A 19,010-nucleotide genomic window follows, 5' to 3' on the forward strand; every position below is an offset into this window, starting at 1 on the left:
GTGCATATCTCTCTATCAGTGTTATAGAGGGCGAACAATTTATGAGTTTACCCTGTATAAGCTTTATATAGGGTAAAACGGATTTATTTGGGTTTAGACCCCATTGGGAGTTGGGCATCTGAGTGCCAAAGACAAGCACACTTCTGTGAGCTGTTTTCAGGTAAACCTGCAGCTTTGGGGCAAGTAATTCAGACCCTGGGTCTGTGTTGGAGCAGACGGGAGTGTCTGGCTCAGCAAGACAGGGTGCTGGAGTCCTGAGCTGGCAGGGAAAACAGGAGCAGAAGTAGTCTTGGTACATTAGGTGGCAGCTCCCAAGGGGGTTTCTGTGATCCAACCCGTCACATTATGAATTAGTAACAGTAGTAGTAGCCTGTGATGTAGTGGACAAAATTGCCTGCCATCACAGCAGGGGTTAAAGAGAACCTTTGGGTTCAGCTAGTCCCACCCCATTATATCTGCAGCTAATGTCAGGCCTGTTGGGGGAGAAAAGGAGAGAGTCTGGCTCAGTTCGGGGCAGACTGGTGAAGAGGCAGGAGCTAGTTGCCTCCCTACCAGAGAGGGGTGACTAGCCTGCCAACTGAGGCAGCCACGAGGGAGTAAGCACTGTCTCCCCAGCCCAGGGAGGCTATGGAGAAGACCTAGGAGCCTCTGACAACTGAAGTAACTGGATGACTGAAGCCCAGAGGCATTGTGGGGTTTGGCCTCACCAGACTTACAGCTGCCCTGCCCACAGGAGCCTGGGACCGTGTAAGATGCCACCAAAGTCCCACGAGAGGGCACTATGGGAGGCAAGCCAAGTGAATTAGAGGGAACTTGCTGGCCACTTGTGTGTATGACAGATGCTTGTCATATCAAAGCAGCCTGGATTTTCAAGGCTTTCCTTGTCTTTCCCATTCCTGTATGACAATAAACATAAATTTAAAGAGGCCACAGACATAGGGAGCTTTATCACTTGCACTGATCTATTACCGATTCTGCGACTTACCTAGTGTGATGCCATTCGGCCACTCAATGTTGTCTGTTACCAGCACTTGCCGATCCATACCGTTCAGGCCAGATTTTTCAATTTTAGCTTTGTCTCCCCAATCAGACCAGTACATGTATCTGAAAGAGCCACAGAAAGGAAAAGTCAATAACTCACACTAAATGCAGAGCGGACCCTACCCCAAGAGATGCGTGTGCATAATTTGAGTAGGTTTCTTAAATCAGGAGGTGTGGTGCCCTTTGTACTCAGTGTTTTAGGCCTTTGCTATTCTAATCCATTTTAACATCTGCGCAATGGAGCTGATGGGTTCCTACTGTATGATCTAACGTGAAGAGCACGTATTGCAGGACTATGTTACACCAGGGCTTAAAAACATTCTTTAGTACCTGTGAAATAGCTCTTGGAATTTCTGCTGGATCTTTGGCCTTTGTATCCAGCACTAAAAACATGTGCTCGTTCAGCTGTGCATCAGACTACCTCAGTTTTCATCACAAATCACGTACCCTGCTTTAAACTGGACCAGCTCGTCCCCATCTGACACATGAACAGTGCAAAAGAATTTCTGAGATGTAATTTCAAAGCTGCTTTTGACTCGGCGCTGCAAAGGTTTACGTGTGCGCTTTAACTTTCAGCATGTCAGCAGTCCTAGCCAGAGTCTGAGAGCTCATGAGAGGAGTGAAAAGAAGACTGGAACATGCCATAACGCAGAACGCCATCTTCACACCTACCCCCGTGTCGGATCAACTGCAATGGCTCTGGGCTCGCTTAGGTCAGTGCTAAAAAGTGTCATCCTCTTGCTTCCATCAGCAGTGGCCACAGAGATGGTTTTGTTGCCCGAATCTGTCCAGTAGATGTTCTTGTGAACCCAGTCCATCGCCAGGCCTTCGGGGGAGTTCAGCTGACTGTCTATCAAAATCACCTGCTCGGCTGTGTCGCTGGCTTTGTCTATGTAGGCACTGCAAAGACAAGGATCAATGAACAGCACAGTAAGAGCCAGTGCAGATAGGCAAGTTGAAAAGCTGCAGCCTTACATGGAGGAGGAAATGAGTTACGAAGAGATGAACTCTGGTCAATTTAGGGGGGAGGAATAGCTCAGTGGTTTGAGCATTGGCCTGCTAAACCCAGGGTTGTGAGTTCAATCTTTGAGGGGGCCACTTAGGGATCTGGGGCAAAATCGGTATTTGGTCCTGCTAGTGAAGGCAGGGGGCTGGACTCAATGACCTTTCAAGGTCCCTTCCAGCTCTAGGAGACAGGATATCTCCATTAATTTATTTACTGAACTAGGGCACAAACACAGCATGATTATCTCAGACTCCCTCACTGTTGTAACCTTTATTCTTTCATTCTCCCCCCCCCCCCCGCCTTTTGCTGATGGCCCTTGTTTTGTCATAGCTATTTGGCGTGTACGCACTTCGTGGCCGGGAGCTGTCATGTTTCTTTGTTTTAAAGCTCTGTGCACACGTCATGTTTGACAGGATGGCTCTGATTCAGCAAAGCATTTAATTTTAAGCATGTCACTTCACGTGCTAAAAGTTACGTGAATGCTCAAGTGAACTGATGAACAGGGATGGCGTTAAGCACTTAGATAAACACGCACTGAAGTGTGTTGCTGAATTAGGACCTGTGTAATTAATAATAATTAAGGCCAAGATTATGTAACAGAGGTCGCAGAAGTCACGTAATCCATGACTTCCGGCGACCTCCGTGACATTGGGGGCCCTGGCAGCTGACTGGCTGCTGCCGGCAGCAGGGACCTGGCAGCAGCCCAGCCTCCACGGGCGGCGGGGTCCCCTCTCTCAGCTGCCCAGCAGCTGCGGGTAGCGGGATCCCCGCAACTGACCGGCCACCACCACTGGCAGCGACCCCTGCGAGCAGCCCCCGCCCCTCCCCGGCAGTGGCAGAGGGACCCCGGAGCTCCCCAGCTGCCATCGCTGGTAGGGGCACCCCCTGCAGTTGCTCAGCTGCTACGAGCAGCCCCCCCAGCTCCCCGTAGCGATGGCAGAGGGAGCCTGGAGCTGGGCCCCCCTGCAGCTCCCTAGCCTCCGCTTCTGGTAGGCCTCCGCCCCAGCAACTGGGCAATGGGGTCCCTGCAGCTCCCAGCATTTTGTCAGGGATGTTTTTAGTAAAAAAGTCAGGGGTGGGTCACGGCTTCTGTGATGTTTTGTTTATTGCCTTTGACCTGTCCATGACTTTTACTAAAAATACCCATGACAAAATCGTAGCCTTCATAATAATTTTTCATCTACAAATAGCTTAGCAAAAGGATTCACCGTTATGAGAGCTGGGGAAGAGGGTTAGACACTGATCCATTATCCAAGCCTGCTGGGGCACATTAATATCAGTGACAACTTCAAAGTATCTTTAATAGAAAAAACAAACTTCAGCTGCACACTCCATAAATAGGCCAGTGGCACTCCTAATAGAACACAGGGAGGCAGCTTCGGCTCTGTTACGCCTGTGTCATTCTGGAGTAACTTCAGTGAAGCGAATCTACATGGAATTACTCTGCACGGAATTTGCACCAGGATAAGAATGGAATCTGGCCCTATATGTGCTAGTTTTCTTGAAACAGGACCATTTAATATTGATCACAAGAATAATTTATTATATTTTTAAAATAGCTATAACTACAAAATAACGGGTCATGACCTTTTCCCTTGAACATTTGAAAATGTCAGACCACTCATCCACTAACAGCCTATATTGTTGAGTAACCTGGCCCAAGGTAATGAGAAAAGAAGCCAAGTGCTGCCAGAGTACAACTCTGGCACAGAGACTTGGAAACAAATTAATGTCAAGAGGCAGAAAGCTTTAAAGTCTTGGTTTTGCTTGCAGTCATACCCACCTCTGCTATAATAAACTATGCAGGATCAGGTTGGGTTAATACTTTCAAAGGAAGACCCAGGTGATACAACAGTAGTCCTGCTGAGTCAGGAGCTGGCCCTCTGAGCCAATACTGAATTCAAGGCACTGGGAGGTACTTCTAGAGGATGTAAAAATATATTTCTGACCTCATTTATCACCTCTATTGAAGAGCCCATAGCATTTTTGTAAGACAAGAGTTAACTCCTGTGGCCTGCCCTAATTCCAACTTGGGTGATTACATTCTGCCTATCAATATTTTCCCCCACAGTTGCAACTGGAAACAGTATTTTGTTAACTTCCTGTCCCAAACTGTTGTGCAGTCTCAGGGTGCTTTCACGCTCAATGTGGCTGCACTGTAGCGGTGAGCACACTGATGTATATCCACATGTGCATGGTTCAGAAAATGCGTTGGGATCCTTCAGAATGAAAGGTTCTTGGTCGGAGACGACATTTTCTGCTGCGCAGTGTCTCCCTCAATTCCTGATGTCTGGGCTGCTCTGCTCACTCTTGCAGCTCATAGAGGCAGAGCGGCGTTCTGGTGCCTCCACTTTGGCCATGCCCATTCTGCTCCTGCTGGTGGCCGGATTCTCTGCCTCGTGTGGATAGGAGTTTCAGTGCTGCTGCCTTCTCATCTGCCTAATGGGTTGGTTTTTTTTTACTACTTTTTGGAGCAGCGGTGAGCAGTGTTCTCCCTCGCTAGCCCCTTTTCCCCCCAAGCCAGTTTTTAATCAGGTGGTGGAAACACATCCAGCCCCTCTGCTGCAGTGACTATGAGTTGGACAGGCAGGTGGGATCCCCTACCCACCAGAGCAGCTGCGACTCTAACATGGGAAAAATGGACCGGGAGTCTCTGGGCAGAGCAGGGAGAAGCTCCGAGGACGAGGAAGATACTTTTCAGCTGACTCGCGGTAAGTCCCAAGGTGTCCTTGGAGAACAAAGAGGGGAGACTTGCAGGGCCCAAAGTCTTAAAATGGGTCCTGTGGGGGGACCCTTGATTGGGGTGACGCACATGACTTGCATCCTGGGAGAGGAGATGAGGGATGGCCAAAAGGTTGAACACTTTTTGGACACATACATGAAGCAGGTAAGGACAACACGCTTGCCTCAGCCAAGTCAGTACTATAAAGGATAACCGTGGCCTTGTCCTGTCTGATCTTGCTCATCACTATTAGAATTAGTAGCGTTGGAGGGAATGCGTAGAACAGGACCTTCGTCCAGGGAAGGAGAAAGGCATCTCTCAGAGAGTGGTGACCTAAGTGTCCTCTTGAAAAGAATAAGGAGTACATCTTTGTTGCTGAATGTGGCGACTAGGTACACCTCAGGAAGTGCCCACTTTTGGAATATCCTGTGAAGAATTTGAGAGTCCAACTCCCATATTTAGTCCTGGGAGAAACGCCTGCTGAGCATATCAGCTGGGACATTCTGAACTCCAGGAAGATAAACGGCTGAGATCTGAATCTAATGGGCTGTAACCAGTTCCATAACTTGGGCACACAGGGACGGGGACCTTGGTCCTCCCTGTTTGTTGATATAAAACATGCAAGCCACATTGTCCTTCATGATCTTGATTGATTTGCCCCGATCAGTGGTAGGAACTGAAGGCAGGCGTTCCTGACTGCCCTGAGTTCTAACAGGTTGATATAGAGACAGGCTTCCTCAGGTGACTATCTGCCCTGAGTTGTGAGGGTTTTCTCCCCACCCTAAAAGCAATGTGTCCGTTGTCACAGATAGTGTTGGAGCTGAGCAAATGAAAGTAATGCCTGCGCAGACACTGAGTTCATTTTTCCACCAGTCTAGGAAGTTCTTCGCCTGGAGGGGAACCGTGACCTGTATGTCCAAGCTGTGTCTGGTTGAGAAATAGATCCTTCTGAATCAGCCTTGAAAGCAGAGGAGTCATTGTCTTGCATACTTGGTCACAACGGTGCAAGCTGCCATATCACCAAGAGCTGCTGCAAACAGTTCCTTACTGTGGTATGGGGGCTTCCTTGAATTGTCCCAACCAGGTTTGCCAAAGTTATGAATCTGTCTGTGGGAAGGAAGGCCCTGGTTGCCAACAAATCCAAATATGCCCCTATGAATTGTATTCTTTGTTCAGGGGCTAATGTGGATTTTTTTAAGTTTAGCTGCAGACCTAATTCCTGGAGAGAGGGCTGTCTGAGTGGAAGTTAGTACTGCTTCATAAAGATTGGCCCTCAAGTACTCAGTCATTGAGTTACAAGAAAACTAAAATTGCTTCTCACCAAAGGTAGGCAGCTACTACTGCTAGTACCTTTGAGAATACTCTTGGGGCCAAAGAGAGGCCAAAGGGAAAAACTAATTTTTGAAAATGAACCTGGCCCATGGTGAAACGTAGATATTTCCTGTCTGCAGAATGTATTGCTATATGGAAATAGGTGTCCTGTAGCGTTAGAGCCAAAAACTAATCTCCTGCCTCTAGAGATTATAGCTGCCAGAGTCACCCTCCTGAACATTTGAGACTTTAAAAATTTATTCAGCCATCGTAGATCTAAGATCGGTCTTCACCATCCATCTTTCTTTGGCATGAGAAAATACTTTGAGTAAAACCCTTTCCCCCTGTGAGGGGATGGGACTGGTTCTATCGCTCCTAATTGAAGAAGAGAGTGTACCTCTTGACTCAGTATAGCCTTGTGAGAGGGATCCCTGTAGAAGGATGGGAAAGGGAGGTGGGAGGGATGTAAAGTGGATGATGTGGACCAATGTTATAGCCCGCTTGTCTGTTGTAATACACTGCTAGGCCTTCTGGAAATGGGAAAGGTGGTCGCCAAAAGAAGGAAGCTGGGCAAAAGGTTGCAGCTTGCGAACTAGAGGTGAGGGAGGAGTTGAGCCCTCAACCAACCTGTCAAAATTATTGTTTCAATTATGACTGGGTACTCACTGAAGGAGGATGAGCAGCTCCTTTCCTCTTGAGTTTCTGTCTCTTTCTAGTTGGCTCAGTGGTTCTGCGAAATCCAGAGAACTAGTCTGGGTGCGATTTCTTGGTAGTTTGAGACTTGCTAAATCTCCTCTTGTTTGTAGTAGAGTATATACCCAGAAACGTCAATCTGGCCCTGGAGCCCTTCAGCGTGTGCAGGTATTCGTCTGTAGTCCCTGAGAAGAGCTTCTAACCACCAAACGGGAGGTCCTCAACAGTATTCCGAACCTCTCTTGGGAGCCCGGACAGCTGGAGCCATGACGCCCAGCATATGACAACCGCTGTGGAGATGGATCCAGCGGCAGTGTCTGCAGCACCCAAGGACACTTGGAGAAAGGTTCTGGCTAATAACTGACCCTCCTTAATGATGGCCTGGAAGTGCTCTCTATGCTCCTGTGGAGGATGTTCAATAAAGGTTGCAAACTTCTTGTAATTTGTGAAGTCATACTTGGCCTTGATTGCCTGATAGTTTGAGATCCAAAATTGGAAGGTCACAGATGAGTATGCCTTTCAGCCAAAAAGGTCTAACCTCTTCTGGTCCTTATCATAAGGGATAGACCAGGAGTAATGCTGTTTACCCCACTTTTTTACAGCATCCACCACTAGGGAATTAGGTGGGGGAGTGGGAAAACAAAAATTCTGAGTCTCTGAGGGGAACATAATATTTCTTATCTGCCCATTTACAAGTTGGCAGAATGCTGGCAGAAGTTTGCCACACAATCTTTGCTGGATACAGGAGTGCTTCATTAATGGGTAGCACAACCCCAGTGGGTATCACCCACTGCAGAATGTCCAGGAGTTTGTGTTGTGAGACTTTAACCTCCTCAAGAGATATCTGGAGGGTGTCAGCCACCCTCTTCACAAGGTCCTGGAATTGGCTGGAACTTGGCAAATTGCTGCTGATACGCTATCCAAGGATCCCAGTACGGCCATTCGTGGGGTCCATATGGGAGAGGGGGATGGCACCCAGGACTGATCCCACTATCCCTGACATGGATGAGGATCCTTGTCAAATTATGGGTTCCTGCAATGATGTGGAAGGGAATCCTGCACTGATATGGAGAAGACTGATTGAATATCTCTTTCATCCGCCTCAAAGTCCTCCAGTGGGGGTGGGGGAGAGCCTCAGTAGAAAAGAGTGGAGAATCCTCTGTTACCATGAAGCAATTGTAATCTGGAGACCAGGGTCTTTTGACTGAGAGTCATTCAGTACCCATAAGCAGTGAGGTCTCTTGCTCGTATCACAGTGACTAGAGTAGTGGAATTCCTGTGGTACCAAATGGGTCAGTACTGACACAGCATTTGAGATGGACAGTACCATAAATCTGGAGTGCCCCGGTGCTGGGGCCAAAGGTGTCTGATGCTTCAATTTTGCCAGTGCCGACGGAGCCAAGTGCAAAGGCACTGTTGGTAAGTCTGATGTAGATGGTGCCGTTCTAAAGGAGTGTATGTCCTGGGCCTCCCTGTCCTTCGCAGATGGTTCCAGGGGCCTGCTGGAGCCATCCTTCGCTGAAGTGCTCTGGGATCTCCCAGACCTGCCAGTACTGTAGGAAGAGTTCTTTGTCTCCTCGGTACTGAGTCAAGAGGTTGAGGCCTCTGACATCATATACTGAGCGGGAGCCAGCTCCTTGCGACGGGAGACCGAGCTTCTCTTCTTCTGAGCCCTCCTTTAGGCCTCTAAAGTTTTCCCTGTCTTAGGGGAAACCTCGGCCAAACTCAAAGGGATACACTATCTGCTTGAAGACAGGTACGGGAGTCTTCTGACCTGGCTCAGAAGCGGGTTAAAGGGAGAGCTCCATCACCAGAAACTTCAATTTGGTCTCCTGATTCTTCCATGCTCTAGATTTGAGAGCCAGGTAAAAGAGTTACACTTTTGGGAGATACGGGACTCTTCCAAGCAATGGATATGCTTAGAGTGGCCATTGCTGACTGGGATAGCCTCCCAATAAGAGAGGCAGCGTTTGAAACCTGGCCAGCCAGGCATGCCCAGCCAGGCCAAATTAGCTCCCCAGAAAAAGAGGAGGAAAAAGGGAGAGGAAAAAAACCCAAATCTCTCATTACTAATTCTATACTAACAACAACTAGCACTAACAAGAAACACTAATCTAACTACAGAACAACTGCAAAACATGCTGAGGCATGCACAAGGTGGACATGCTAGATCTCCATCTCAGGCAGAGGCAGTAGAGAAGGAACTGTGGGGCAGTTTGCCCATGCAGCCCTATATCCTTGGAGATCGGCACAGGTTGCATAGAGTGCATGCGCAGGCTGAACGGACTCTGCTAACAGAAGATCTCTGATCAAGGACTTCACATGCACACCTGAAGTGTAGCACCCACTGAGACACTATTCAAAGAAGATCTTCTAAACCTTCTAAAGAGACTCCTGAAAACTCTGAAGAGACAAGTGAATTAAACTGTTTTATGTGGGGACTTGCCTTGTGCAGCAAGGGACTATGGGACATCTCCTTCCCAAGAGAAAAATCGGGGTGTACGAGAAGGGAAGAGACCATGAGGTGGAAATGAGGGTGCCTCTGGCCAGTCTTTTTCTTACTGGATGCAGAGCTTGCCAAACCAATTTGCAGCAGCTCCATCAGCGAAGCACAGGGCCCTCAGACCACCATCAAATCTGGTCAGAGGGGAGTCATCAGTGATGCATGATGTTGTCTATCTTTGGGACAGCCACACGGAAGAGCCTTTCATTGGCCCCAGATGTGAAGGCTGGCTGCACACTGACCCTGACCCGTTCAAAATCAGTCCAGAAGGACCCCTAAGCAGCGTGGCAAATCAAAGCTGGGTACACACATGGTTGGGTCAGTTATAAGAGACTGGTTTCTGATGTCAGCGGCACGCCATTCTTTATGTCACATCAACGATGCAGAGAAATCTGGGCAGGGCATGTGGGAAGACAACGGGGGCCTCTATGACAAGTAAGCTTTTCGGGTGGTCGAAGACACCATGTATAGTGGTAGGCTCAGGTTTGCCCTGATCTTCTCAAACATTCTAGTTGTAGCCTCCTCATGACACAAGCGATGTTGCTTAACACAGGGAGCCCTGGTACTGGTGTGGGTCAAATTGTCCCAGTCACGATGCGCATGGTTGAGAGTAGTTGTGTGTCAATCAACATGATCTGAGACGAATGGAGCCAGACTGGAGCAACATATTCTGCTGCAGAGTAACGGAGGGCTAAACTGGATGATCAGAGAGTTTGAGCGTTTGCTCCCCATGAAGTGCTGGCCAATTTACTTAGGAGGTTGTCATGTGACCTCACCTTAGCTACAGTTTTCCTCAAGCGGTTAAGATGTGAGAGATCTGTTCTAGGATTACTCTGAGACAAACTGGGTGAGATTTGTATTTCAATCAAAGTCCATTGAGAAGGATATCCAGTTCCTGGGCTGCTCTGGCATTGTAAAAATGGAATACATTCGAAACAGTCTTGGTCACATTTACTGGTTGTAAATGCTACCAAATGCAGTATTCGGCCATCTTAGTCAAGTCAGCATTTAGGGTGCATTCAAGTTCTAGGAATGACTGTGCTTGGACGCCTAAGCAAATGTCATTTGTGTACATGGACTTGTGGAGCTGGGTAAGCAAGAGGTCATTTGTGTACAGATTGAAAAGCAACAGTGCCAGCACAGAGCCTTGGGTAAACCACTGGTTTGTCTTTTCCACATGCTAACTCTTGTCTTCCATGTGCACTTGGAAACATCTGTTGTGGAAAAGGTCAATGATGTTGACTACCTATCCTGGGAGTGCTCTTGACAATTTGACTGAGAGCCCCAAGCACCAGACCACGTCATATGCTGCTGTCAGGTCCAGAAATATGGCTCCTGTCTTCTGTTTTTTCTGAAAAACATTTTCGAAGAATGTTTTCAAAACTAGCACTTGATTGAAGGTGCTCTGACCTGTCCAAAAGCCTGCTTGCTTAATGCTGAGCACTGATTCCACTTCTGGGAGATACGCTGGAGAATGAGATGCTCCAGCACCTTGAATGGCACAGACAACGGGGATATCAGTTGACAACTTGCAACATTATGTGGCTCTTTCCCCAGTTTCAGGAGAGCAATGACTTTTGACATTCACAATGTCTTTGGAAGTCACTCTTTGTGAAGAACTGCACCAGTCACTGATAAACACAAGTCCCGAGGTGCTTCAAAAACTCTGGCAATAAGTTGTCATAGGCAGGAGCAGTGCCACAACTACTATCACTTACGATTTGGTCTAACTGTGGCTGTGAATGACTATATGTGTTGCTGAGTCTCTGACAACTCGCAGCTTGGTTTGGTATGCCAGGTGGTTGGCTTAGGGATGGTGGTTGCTAAGCTTTGTCGAGACAGCAAATCAAATTCCAGCATTTCCAGCTGAAGTGAATGATGTCTAGATTTTGAGTAGTCTTCCCATTGTGCCTGTCTAGCAGCCTCCAGTGACTCGATTACGTGATCAGCAATATCTGGATCAGCAGAGGATCCCTACTGACCAAGCAGTTTAGTACCATTCAGCATGAAGGCACAGCATGTAGACTGGATGGTGGTTGTGCAATATGGATGCACAGGCAGCTTTGAAGATGGCTTCTCAGAATCGACTGAAAGCTTCGTAGACCAGATGATGCGTGATGGTATGGAGATGACACTTTTCTAGAGCATCTGTGTACTTCTTCCTGTCTGCCTTCCTGAAGTTCTATCTCAGTTTGTCAAAGGATCTAATGATTGGGAGTTGTAGGCCAATGCAGATAATGGAAGGTCTTTCAAGACGAGACATGATGCAGGTTGGGAGTGACCATCCATGGATGACATCCAGCATAAATCAGGAGAGCATTTTCTTGCCAGTAATTATTTGCTATATCACTTGCTTACATCCTGCTATGGCATCTCAAATTAATTACAGATTACAGTTCCCTGTAGAATGTGGCAAGTGGAGTTTGGCTCCATCACTAATGGGGCACTAAGGTCTTTTTCATGAACAGTATTCAGTATCAGTGCAGATGTTATATGTTAAACAGACGAGTTAACAGCTAATAGGTGATTATGACACAAAATCTCATTGTGAAGATCTAAGGCTTGTGGAAAAGCTAACACAAACAGGAGTAAAAGAGACAAATGTCCTGCTGCTTTGACAGAGAACAAACTCTTGATGTAGCCACGAGAAGGGCATGGGTACCTATCTGAACTCTGGAGGTATTCGCTGCCAGTGTGCTTCAGAAGTAGCAGTGTGTGTTAAATAAATCTCTGTGTATGAATGTGTAACCCTTACCCACCCCAGATTCACGTTTTCTAGAATGTCAGACTTTCAGAGTGAAATCCCAGCGTCCATCCCAACCATCTTCCTATTTTCACTGCCCCACAGTGCTCACAGGGCTACTTACATACCTGGCTAGCCACGTCATTACCTCATCACAGCTTGGGCAAATTTCCCTACCCCTGGAATCTGAGCTACTGCAGCCTACAGACACCCTGTAGCTCTGTTACTTACTGAAACTAGTAAACTGCCCTCTGATCATTAGCTGAAAACCAGAACAAATCACTATAGATGCTGCAATAGGGTGCAATACCAATGCAAATCAGAGTGCACACGAGGGAGGTTTGGTGCATAAATTAAATGCAGCTGCACTTTTTGATTAAACACACTACTAGCAAACGAATCTGGATACTGTGTTCCAGTGACACGCAGACTCATGTTTTCAGCAGGTGCCTGTTACATACTATGGGGATGGGTGCCATAAAAACACCTGGGGAGGGGGAGAGAGTGGAAAAAATGATGGTATGGTTTAAGGCACTGGACCAGAGTTTAGGAGTCACGACTCTGTGGATCTGCCCCAGATTTCCTGTGCAACGTTGGGCAAGCCCCTTACGGCTGTATTCGCAATGGGGACATAAGCGATGCAATGCTGAATGTTGCAGCACCTGACTTTTAGGTGCCCTGCTGCTTAGTGGAATTCACAACCCCAAGTTAGGCACCCACCCAAGCTTCCTGTACAATGTCTGGGGAGAATTAGGCACCTAAGAATGGGATTCACAAAAGCCAGCAAGCTGAGTGGGGAGCTGTCTAAACTAGCCATAGGAAATACTGTGGGGAAGGGGTGAGGCCTAAGCCCTGCCCCTCAAAGGGAAGTTGCCTAACTTCAGGCCTCCCTCTGCTCGAATCCACAGCTGTAAACCTTCTCCTGCATCACGAGCACCTAACTCTGTATGAAATACTTTAAATATTCACTGGAGCAGGGACTGGAACCTGGGTCTCCCAGGGAAGTGCCCTAATCTCTGGACTACACAGTTGTTTTCACATCCTCTCTGGCCCAGTTAATGGTTAAGTATTTCATACACAATGGAGCAGCTTCAGCAGGAGAGACTGGCAGAGACTCATTCCAGGATGCGGCATAGCCCTGGAAGGTGAGAGACCTGGGTTCGTGTGCCTGATCCACATCAGGGAGAGGAGGCATTTGAACTCAGCTCTCCCACAGCCTGGGTAAGTGCTCTAACCGCTGGGCTATTGGGAGAAGGGTCTGTGACACTGTCACCAAGTTTCACGTAGGATCTGATCTGTTAGGTGTGCTCTGAGTACACCCATAGGATTGGGTCCCACTGGTGGAAGAAGTGGGGAAACGCCACGTTTGTGAAATCTGCAGGGGCTTAGGTGTGAGGCACCATGTTCCTCAGTCCTGTCAGGATTTAGGTGGCTGTGCACATGCCCACAAGTACAAATTTGGGCACCTAGGGATTTTATTGGTGGATACGTAGGCACCTACGGGCTTAGGCAGCAGCTGAGCAGTGGTTTTGTGACTGTCAATGTTGTCTAAATGTTGGACTTAGGCGGCTAAAGTGTCAGTTAGGTACCGAAATCCCATTTGTGAACATACCCCTTAGTCTCTGTGCATTCCCCATCTGTAAAATGATGATAATGACACTTCCTTTCTCCCATTATTTGCCTGTCTTGTGTATTAGACAGTAACCTCTTTGGGGCACGTCCTGGCTCTATGTTTTTGTGCAGCATAGAGTACAGAGGGGCCCTGATTTCAGCTAGGGTCTCTAAACACTATTGTAATACACATATATAACAACTACTCAGATAATATGCATGCAAACTTGCAGAGGTATCTGTTGGTACCACAAAAATGCTCTTGTATTCTCAAATCAGGTAACTGGTCATGTGCCTGAACATTTTTGTAGGCCCACTGAAAATCTGGGCCACCAGGTGTAACCAAATAAAAAGAGAGACACTCTATGGTCCTATGGATGGATGCTGCTCACCATGCCACTGTTCAACAGAATGGGGGCATCCTTACAGATCATCCTTACTATCAGTAGCATAAAATGAACTATACTATGTGTACCAGAACCCGTACCTGCCCTGGCCCATTACCTGTATATCTTTCTGTAGAACAAATCACACCAGTATATCCTGTTTGTTCCCACCTCCACATCCAAAGCCACCACATTCTTCAGCATGGGGATGATGCGAGAGTAGTCCCTTTTCACCAGATCTATCTTGCGTACCTCGTGGCGGTTGGTGAAGATCAGGTATGGACTCTTGCCTATCACAGAAAACAAACAGGCGTGGCTTTTATTTTACCAGCTGACTTGACAGCAGAAGCCTAAGTGCCACATCCAGCTCTCATTATGCACGGCATAACATTGAGGGTGATCTCACTGAAGCCAATGGAATCATGCTGCCTGCTTATTTGCAGTTACATCCCGTGAGGGAGTTTTACTGTGTACCAGAAGCAAATATCACCATTTCCCAGAGGGGGGAGCTGTTACATCAGAACATGAAGAGTCTGAGCAGCAGCTTGCCAGAGCAGCAGCAACATTTGCTCTTATTCTGCCCCACTTGCTAAGAAGTCACAAGTGAAACACTGAGGGGTTTCTTCACTCTATCAGGGGTCATCGGCAACCTTTCAGAAGTGGGGTGCCGAGTCTTCATTTATTCACTCTCATTTAAGGTTTCGCGTGCCAGTCATACATTGTAACGTTTTTAGGTCTCTTTCTATGAGTCTGTAATATATAACTAAACTATTGTTGTATGTAAAGTAAATAAGGTTTTTAAAATGTTTAAGAAGCTTCATTTAAAATTAAATTAAAATGCAGAGCCGCCCCCAGACTGGTGGCCAGGACCCGAGCAGTGTGAGTGCCACTGAAAATCAGCTCACGTGCCGCCTTCGGCACGCGTGCCATAGGTTGCCTACCCCTGCTCTATATGATACATTTTTAACTCTAAGTTGTAGGGTCCGATTCTGGTTGCTCATGCCTGGATGAGCTCGGAGGCTGGAAGCAAGCAGGCACAGCCATCCCTCCCCAGCTTGTGCATGGGGCAGTCAGAGGCCTCCTCGGGGTTGCATTGCCTGAGTACAAAGTGCAGAGGGACATTAGTGCCGTGTCCAAGTAGATGGGCCCATGCCTGGCCACCGGAGACTGGCTCTGCAGATAGCACATCTGGCACCTCCTAACAGGAGGGATGGGGGAACACTGAAGTGTGCTCCAGCAGAGCTCTTGGACTCACTCAGCTGGTGTCTGTCCTTCACAGGCATGAAGCCTCTGGCCCCGACAGCTCATGTCAAATGTAATGGCATCCACCTCTACTGGGGTTGTGGTACTAAGGCCACAGGCCAGCCCAGAGATTCTAGCAGGAAATGTCAAATTGATTTTTCTTATGACAAACTCAGGAGAGATGGAAGCATATTATCTGTGTTATTTTCCTCAGGAAAAACTGTATGCATCTCAGCTTCCTTTGTGACGGCGTACTTACTCAGGCAAACCTCCCATTGCAGGGAGTGTAGATATGATAAAGGGATGAGCACTGCTCGTAAGGACCGGGAGATATGTGCAGTCAGTGACCCTCAAAACCAGCAGAAGCGGTGAATAATTCTGCATATTTTCAGTGTGTTGACCTTTAACCTCAGCTCAGGGGATCAGGTAAATAAACGTTTATATCTTAGATAAAGTGAAGATACTTGCTAAATTAGTGCAAATTAAACTAAAGCTATAATGCAAGCAGGAGTAAGCAAAGAAATTAAAAGTTCATTTTAAAATGGGCTTTTCAGTGAGCTTGAAGCCTAGTATTTAGCTTGAGGCTACTGGTAGTAATAGTATACGGTCACATTAGGTCTAGTAAGAATTAACATAAGTAAGTAATCTTGGGTCAGAAGATTTAGCCATATATATCTTCTGATAAACTGTCTTGACTCCTTAACTTCTATCTGCACAAATGTGTACAATTGTCGGAGCCCCCAAAATGGGTAGCAGGCATCACAAATATGGACAAAAGGCCAAAACCTAATCAAATATGGTCTTAGAAATAGGTGGGTGTAAGCAGAGGTGGATTAAAGTTTGGTGGGGCCCTGGGCCAGAGCAAGTGGGGGGCCCCTCCCCACCCTTTCCGCCTGCGGTCCCGCCCCCATTCCGCCCTTTCTGCCTGCAGCCCTGCCCACAGCCCCACCCATTCTGTCCCTTCTCCCCGCGTCCCTGCCCTGTTCCACCCACATTCCGCCCCCCCCCCCACTATGGTCCCCCGTTTGCTCCTTTCTGCCCTGCCCCCACTGCAACCCCAAGACCGGAGAAGCTCTGTCCCCTCGCCACGGCCCTAGGGCCACAGTGAGAAGTCAGAGCTCCCCCAGCCTTCAGACCGCGGCAGGGAGCTAGAGTTCCTCCAGTCTCAGGGCCGCAGATGGGGTCCCCACACTGGGGCTTCCCCTGCCACCTGGCGCTGCTGCTGGGGAGCGAAGTCGGGGTGCAGGGGCTTCCCCTGCCCCACCCGCCCAGCAATCCTGCCAGGGAGTGGGGTCGGGGCATGGGGGTGCCCATTTTTCCAGGGCCTCCTAATTGGCCAGGGCCCCTGGACACAGACCCCATCATCCCAGTGGCTAATATGCCACTGGGTGCAAGGAATAAGTGCATAAAAGGGGCTCAAAACCAACCCTCAGCAGGAGTGACAACCTTAATCTCACCCTAAGGGGAACCCAAATTCATGAGTATACCTGATGAGGAGTCTGCTATTACTCTTGTTTTTCTAGTTCTGTGAGTTTTGTTTCTATTGATCACAGTATTAATAAAACTCAAAGTGTCTGTGTGTGTGTCACCAATCGTCATTGTAATTAATCTCTACGTAGTCCCCAAAGAACAAACCTATTAGTGACAAGTGCATTCTGCACCTCAAATTAATCATCAGGCTACAAGTGGGAGCTTTGCTTGAGTAAGGCCTGCATGACTTAGCCCAATGTCTCCTATTTTCACTGGTGAGAGGTCACTGCCTAAAAGACTTGAACTGAGGGGAAAATACTTAAGGAAAGAGTGAGTTTATTGAGTTACCCAGCTCCTACTTGGAGGCAGAGGCACCCTGCACCATGTGGGATGTATGGCACAGAGGGAACATTGGGAAGGGAAAAAAGAGCTATACAGGAGGAAGCTGAACAAAGGTTCCATTTGGAGTTCTAAAAATGTGAGCCCCACCTCCACCCCCCAAGCCTGATAGGGCTCTCCCAGCAGGCACTCTGGCCTTAAAGCTGCCCTGCAGAGACCCTGAGGGGGCCGGAATTTCTGAGCAGGGAGCAGAAGGGTGGGTCCTCGGACAACCCCTAGGGGGCAACTCCAGCTGCCCCCAGACAGTGCAAGGAAGGGGCCTGGCCCGTACATAACGTCTGCCGGACAGGCTGATGTTAAGGACTTTTTACATACAGTATATTAGGTATAATAAGAAAACTTATTTAGAATTCCCAGGACAAAACTTTCCTGAGCCAGCTCCCCCAGGAAATCACTCCCCCAAAGGCCAATCCCTTCCATGAAATGATATTCAATGTGGCTGATCTTAGACCTTTTATAATATAGCTTTCCAGCTCCCTGACATTAGCATATTTTCTTTTGCAATGAGCGGGGACATTTGTTTCTTCTAGAGCAAGTGAGCTGCTGCTCTGTTCTTTTTGAGATTCGTGTCAGAGTTTAGGGAGAGGTGGGGGGTGGGTCTGCTGGAAGGGCTGGCTAATCCACCTATTTTTGATTGTGTTCCTTTTTTCTTATTATTACTTAATTTTTGCTGCACTGTTTTTAACACCTGTCAAGAGACTTTCCTTTTTAGTCTCAGCTTCAAACTGCCAACTGCTGACTGTAATCTTGAGCTGCACACACTGCTAAAATATTCTGATCTGCATGATGAGTGGAGCTGTTGCCTCGGGACACATCTGCTGTCACTGTAGCAGTTTTGTACAGTTTTAAATGACTCCATTTGGCTTTTAATTTTCCTTTTGTCTCCTTTCCCCCAACCCTTGGCCCACGGACCCATGTTTCTTTATAACGCTCATACTGCTGGGTGAGTCGGGTTTGAGTGCTTGCCGGGGTTGCCTTACCTACGGCTTTGCAGTTCTTGGACAGGATGTCCATCTCGTATCCCTCGTAGCATTCACATTTGTAGTCCCCCTTGTAATTAATGCAGATCTGGCTACAAGCGTCTGGATTCTCACATTCATCTATGTCTGAAAGGAGCGTTTGAAACCCATCAATAACTTGAAATCAAACCATCTGTGATGGAGCAATGCTGGAGTGACTATAATTACGTCTCTGTACAGTGAAACAAGAGACTGCCGTTTGCATGTAAATTACCTCCACACGTTTTTTTATCCAGAAGCTTGTATCCGGGAGGGCATTCACATTCATAACCAATCTTCAAGTCTTTGCATATGTGTGAGCACCCACCGTTGTTGATCGAGCATTCATTTTGTTCTAAAAGAGGCATACAGATTATTTAGGATAAAGGATGGTTTTTAATCACAAGACTGAGTACATTAAAAGGGGGTCGAGGTACCCAGAAATGTTTCAGTAGCTACCAGCTGCTGGGATGATTGGGAGCTGGCAGTATGGAGCGCACTAGTGACTTCACAAATAGAAAACACCCACCAAAATTCTCTCTTTCTCTAACATTTTAAAGTCCCTTTGGACTAGAATCCAGCGACCTAAAATGACTATGCAAATCAGAGACTCTGGGGACATTGTACAAAATTCTTGGGTTCGCAGTTCCCATCCAGTCCTAAGTCTTTTGCTTCCATGCATTAACTGTCAAGGGGCCTGAGAATTATCCCCATTTGACTTCCCCCTCTCCCTAGTCTGGTGGCACATACCAAACTGTTTCCTTGAGCTGTAATAATCCATTCCAGGAGAGTCGTCTGACCCAATGGTCCCAGCTAACTGGGGGGAGTCTACGTGGTATTAGATATTCCCATCTACTGCACCAGAGCAATCTATGCTGAGAGAGC

At 47.6% G+C, this 19,010-nt stretch overlaps 1 protein-coding gene across 1 annotated transcript in view; it reads right to left on the reverse strand.

The window, feature by feature from the left end:
- LRP8 (LDL receptor related protein 8) overlaps positions 1 to 19,010 on the reverse strand; it is a 277,087-nt gene that overhangs the window by 12,578 nt on the left and 245,499 nt on the right. The window contains 5 exon segments of the mRNA XM_065409640.1: positions 986 to 1,104; positions 1,714 to 1,941; positions 14,135 to 14,306; positions 18,108 to 18,233; positions 18,361 to 18,480. Coding sequence (XP_065265712.1) covers positions 986 to 1,104; positions 1,714 to 1,941; positions 14,135 to 14,306; positions 18,108 to 18,233; positions 18,361 to 18,480 — 765 coding nt within the window.

Source organism: Emys orbicularis, chromosome 8, assembly GCF_028017835.1.
Source record: "Emys orbicularis isolate rEmyOrb1 chromosome 8, rEmyOrb1.hap1, whole genome shotgun sequence".
Lineage (NCBI taxonomy): Eukaryota > Metazoa > Chordata > Testudines > Emydidae > Emys > Emys orbicularis.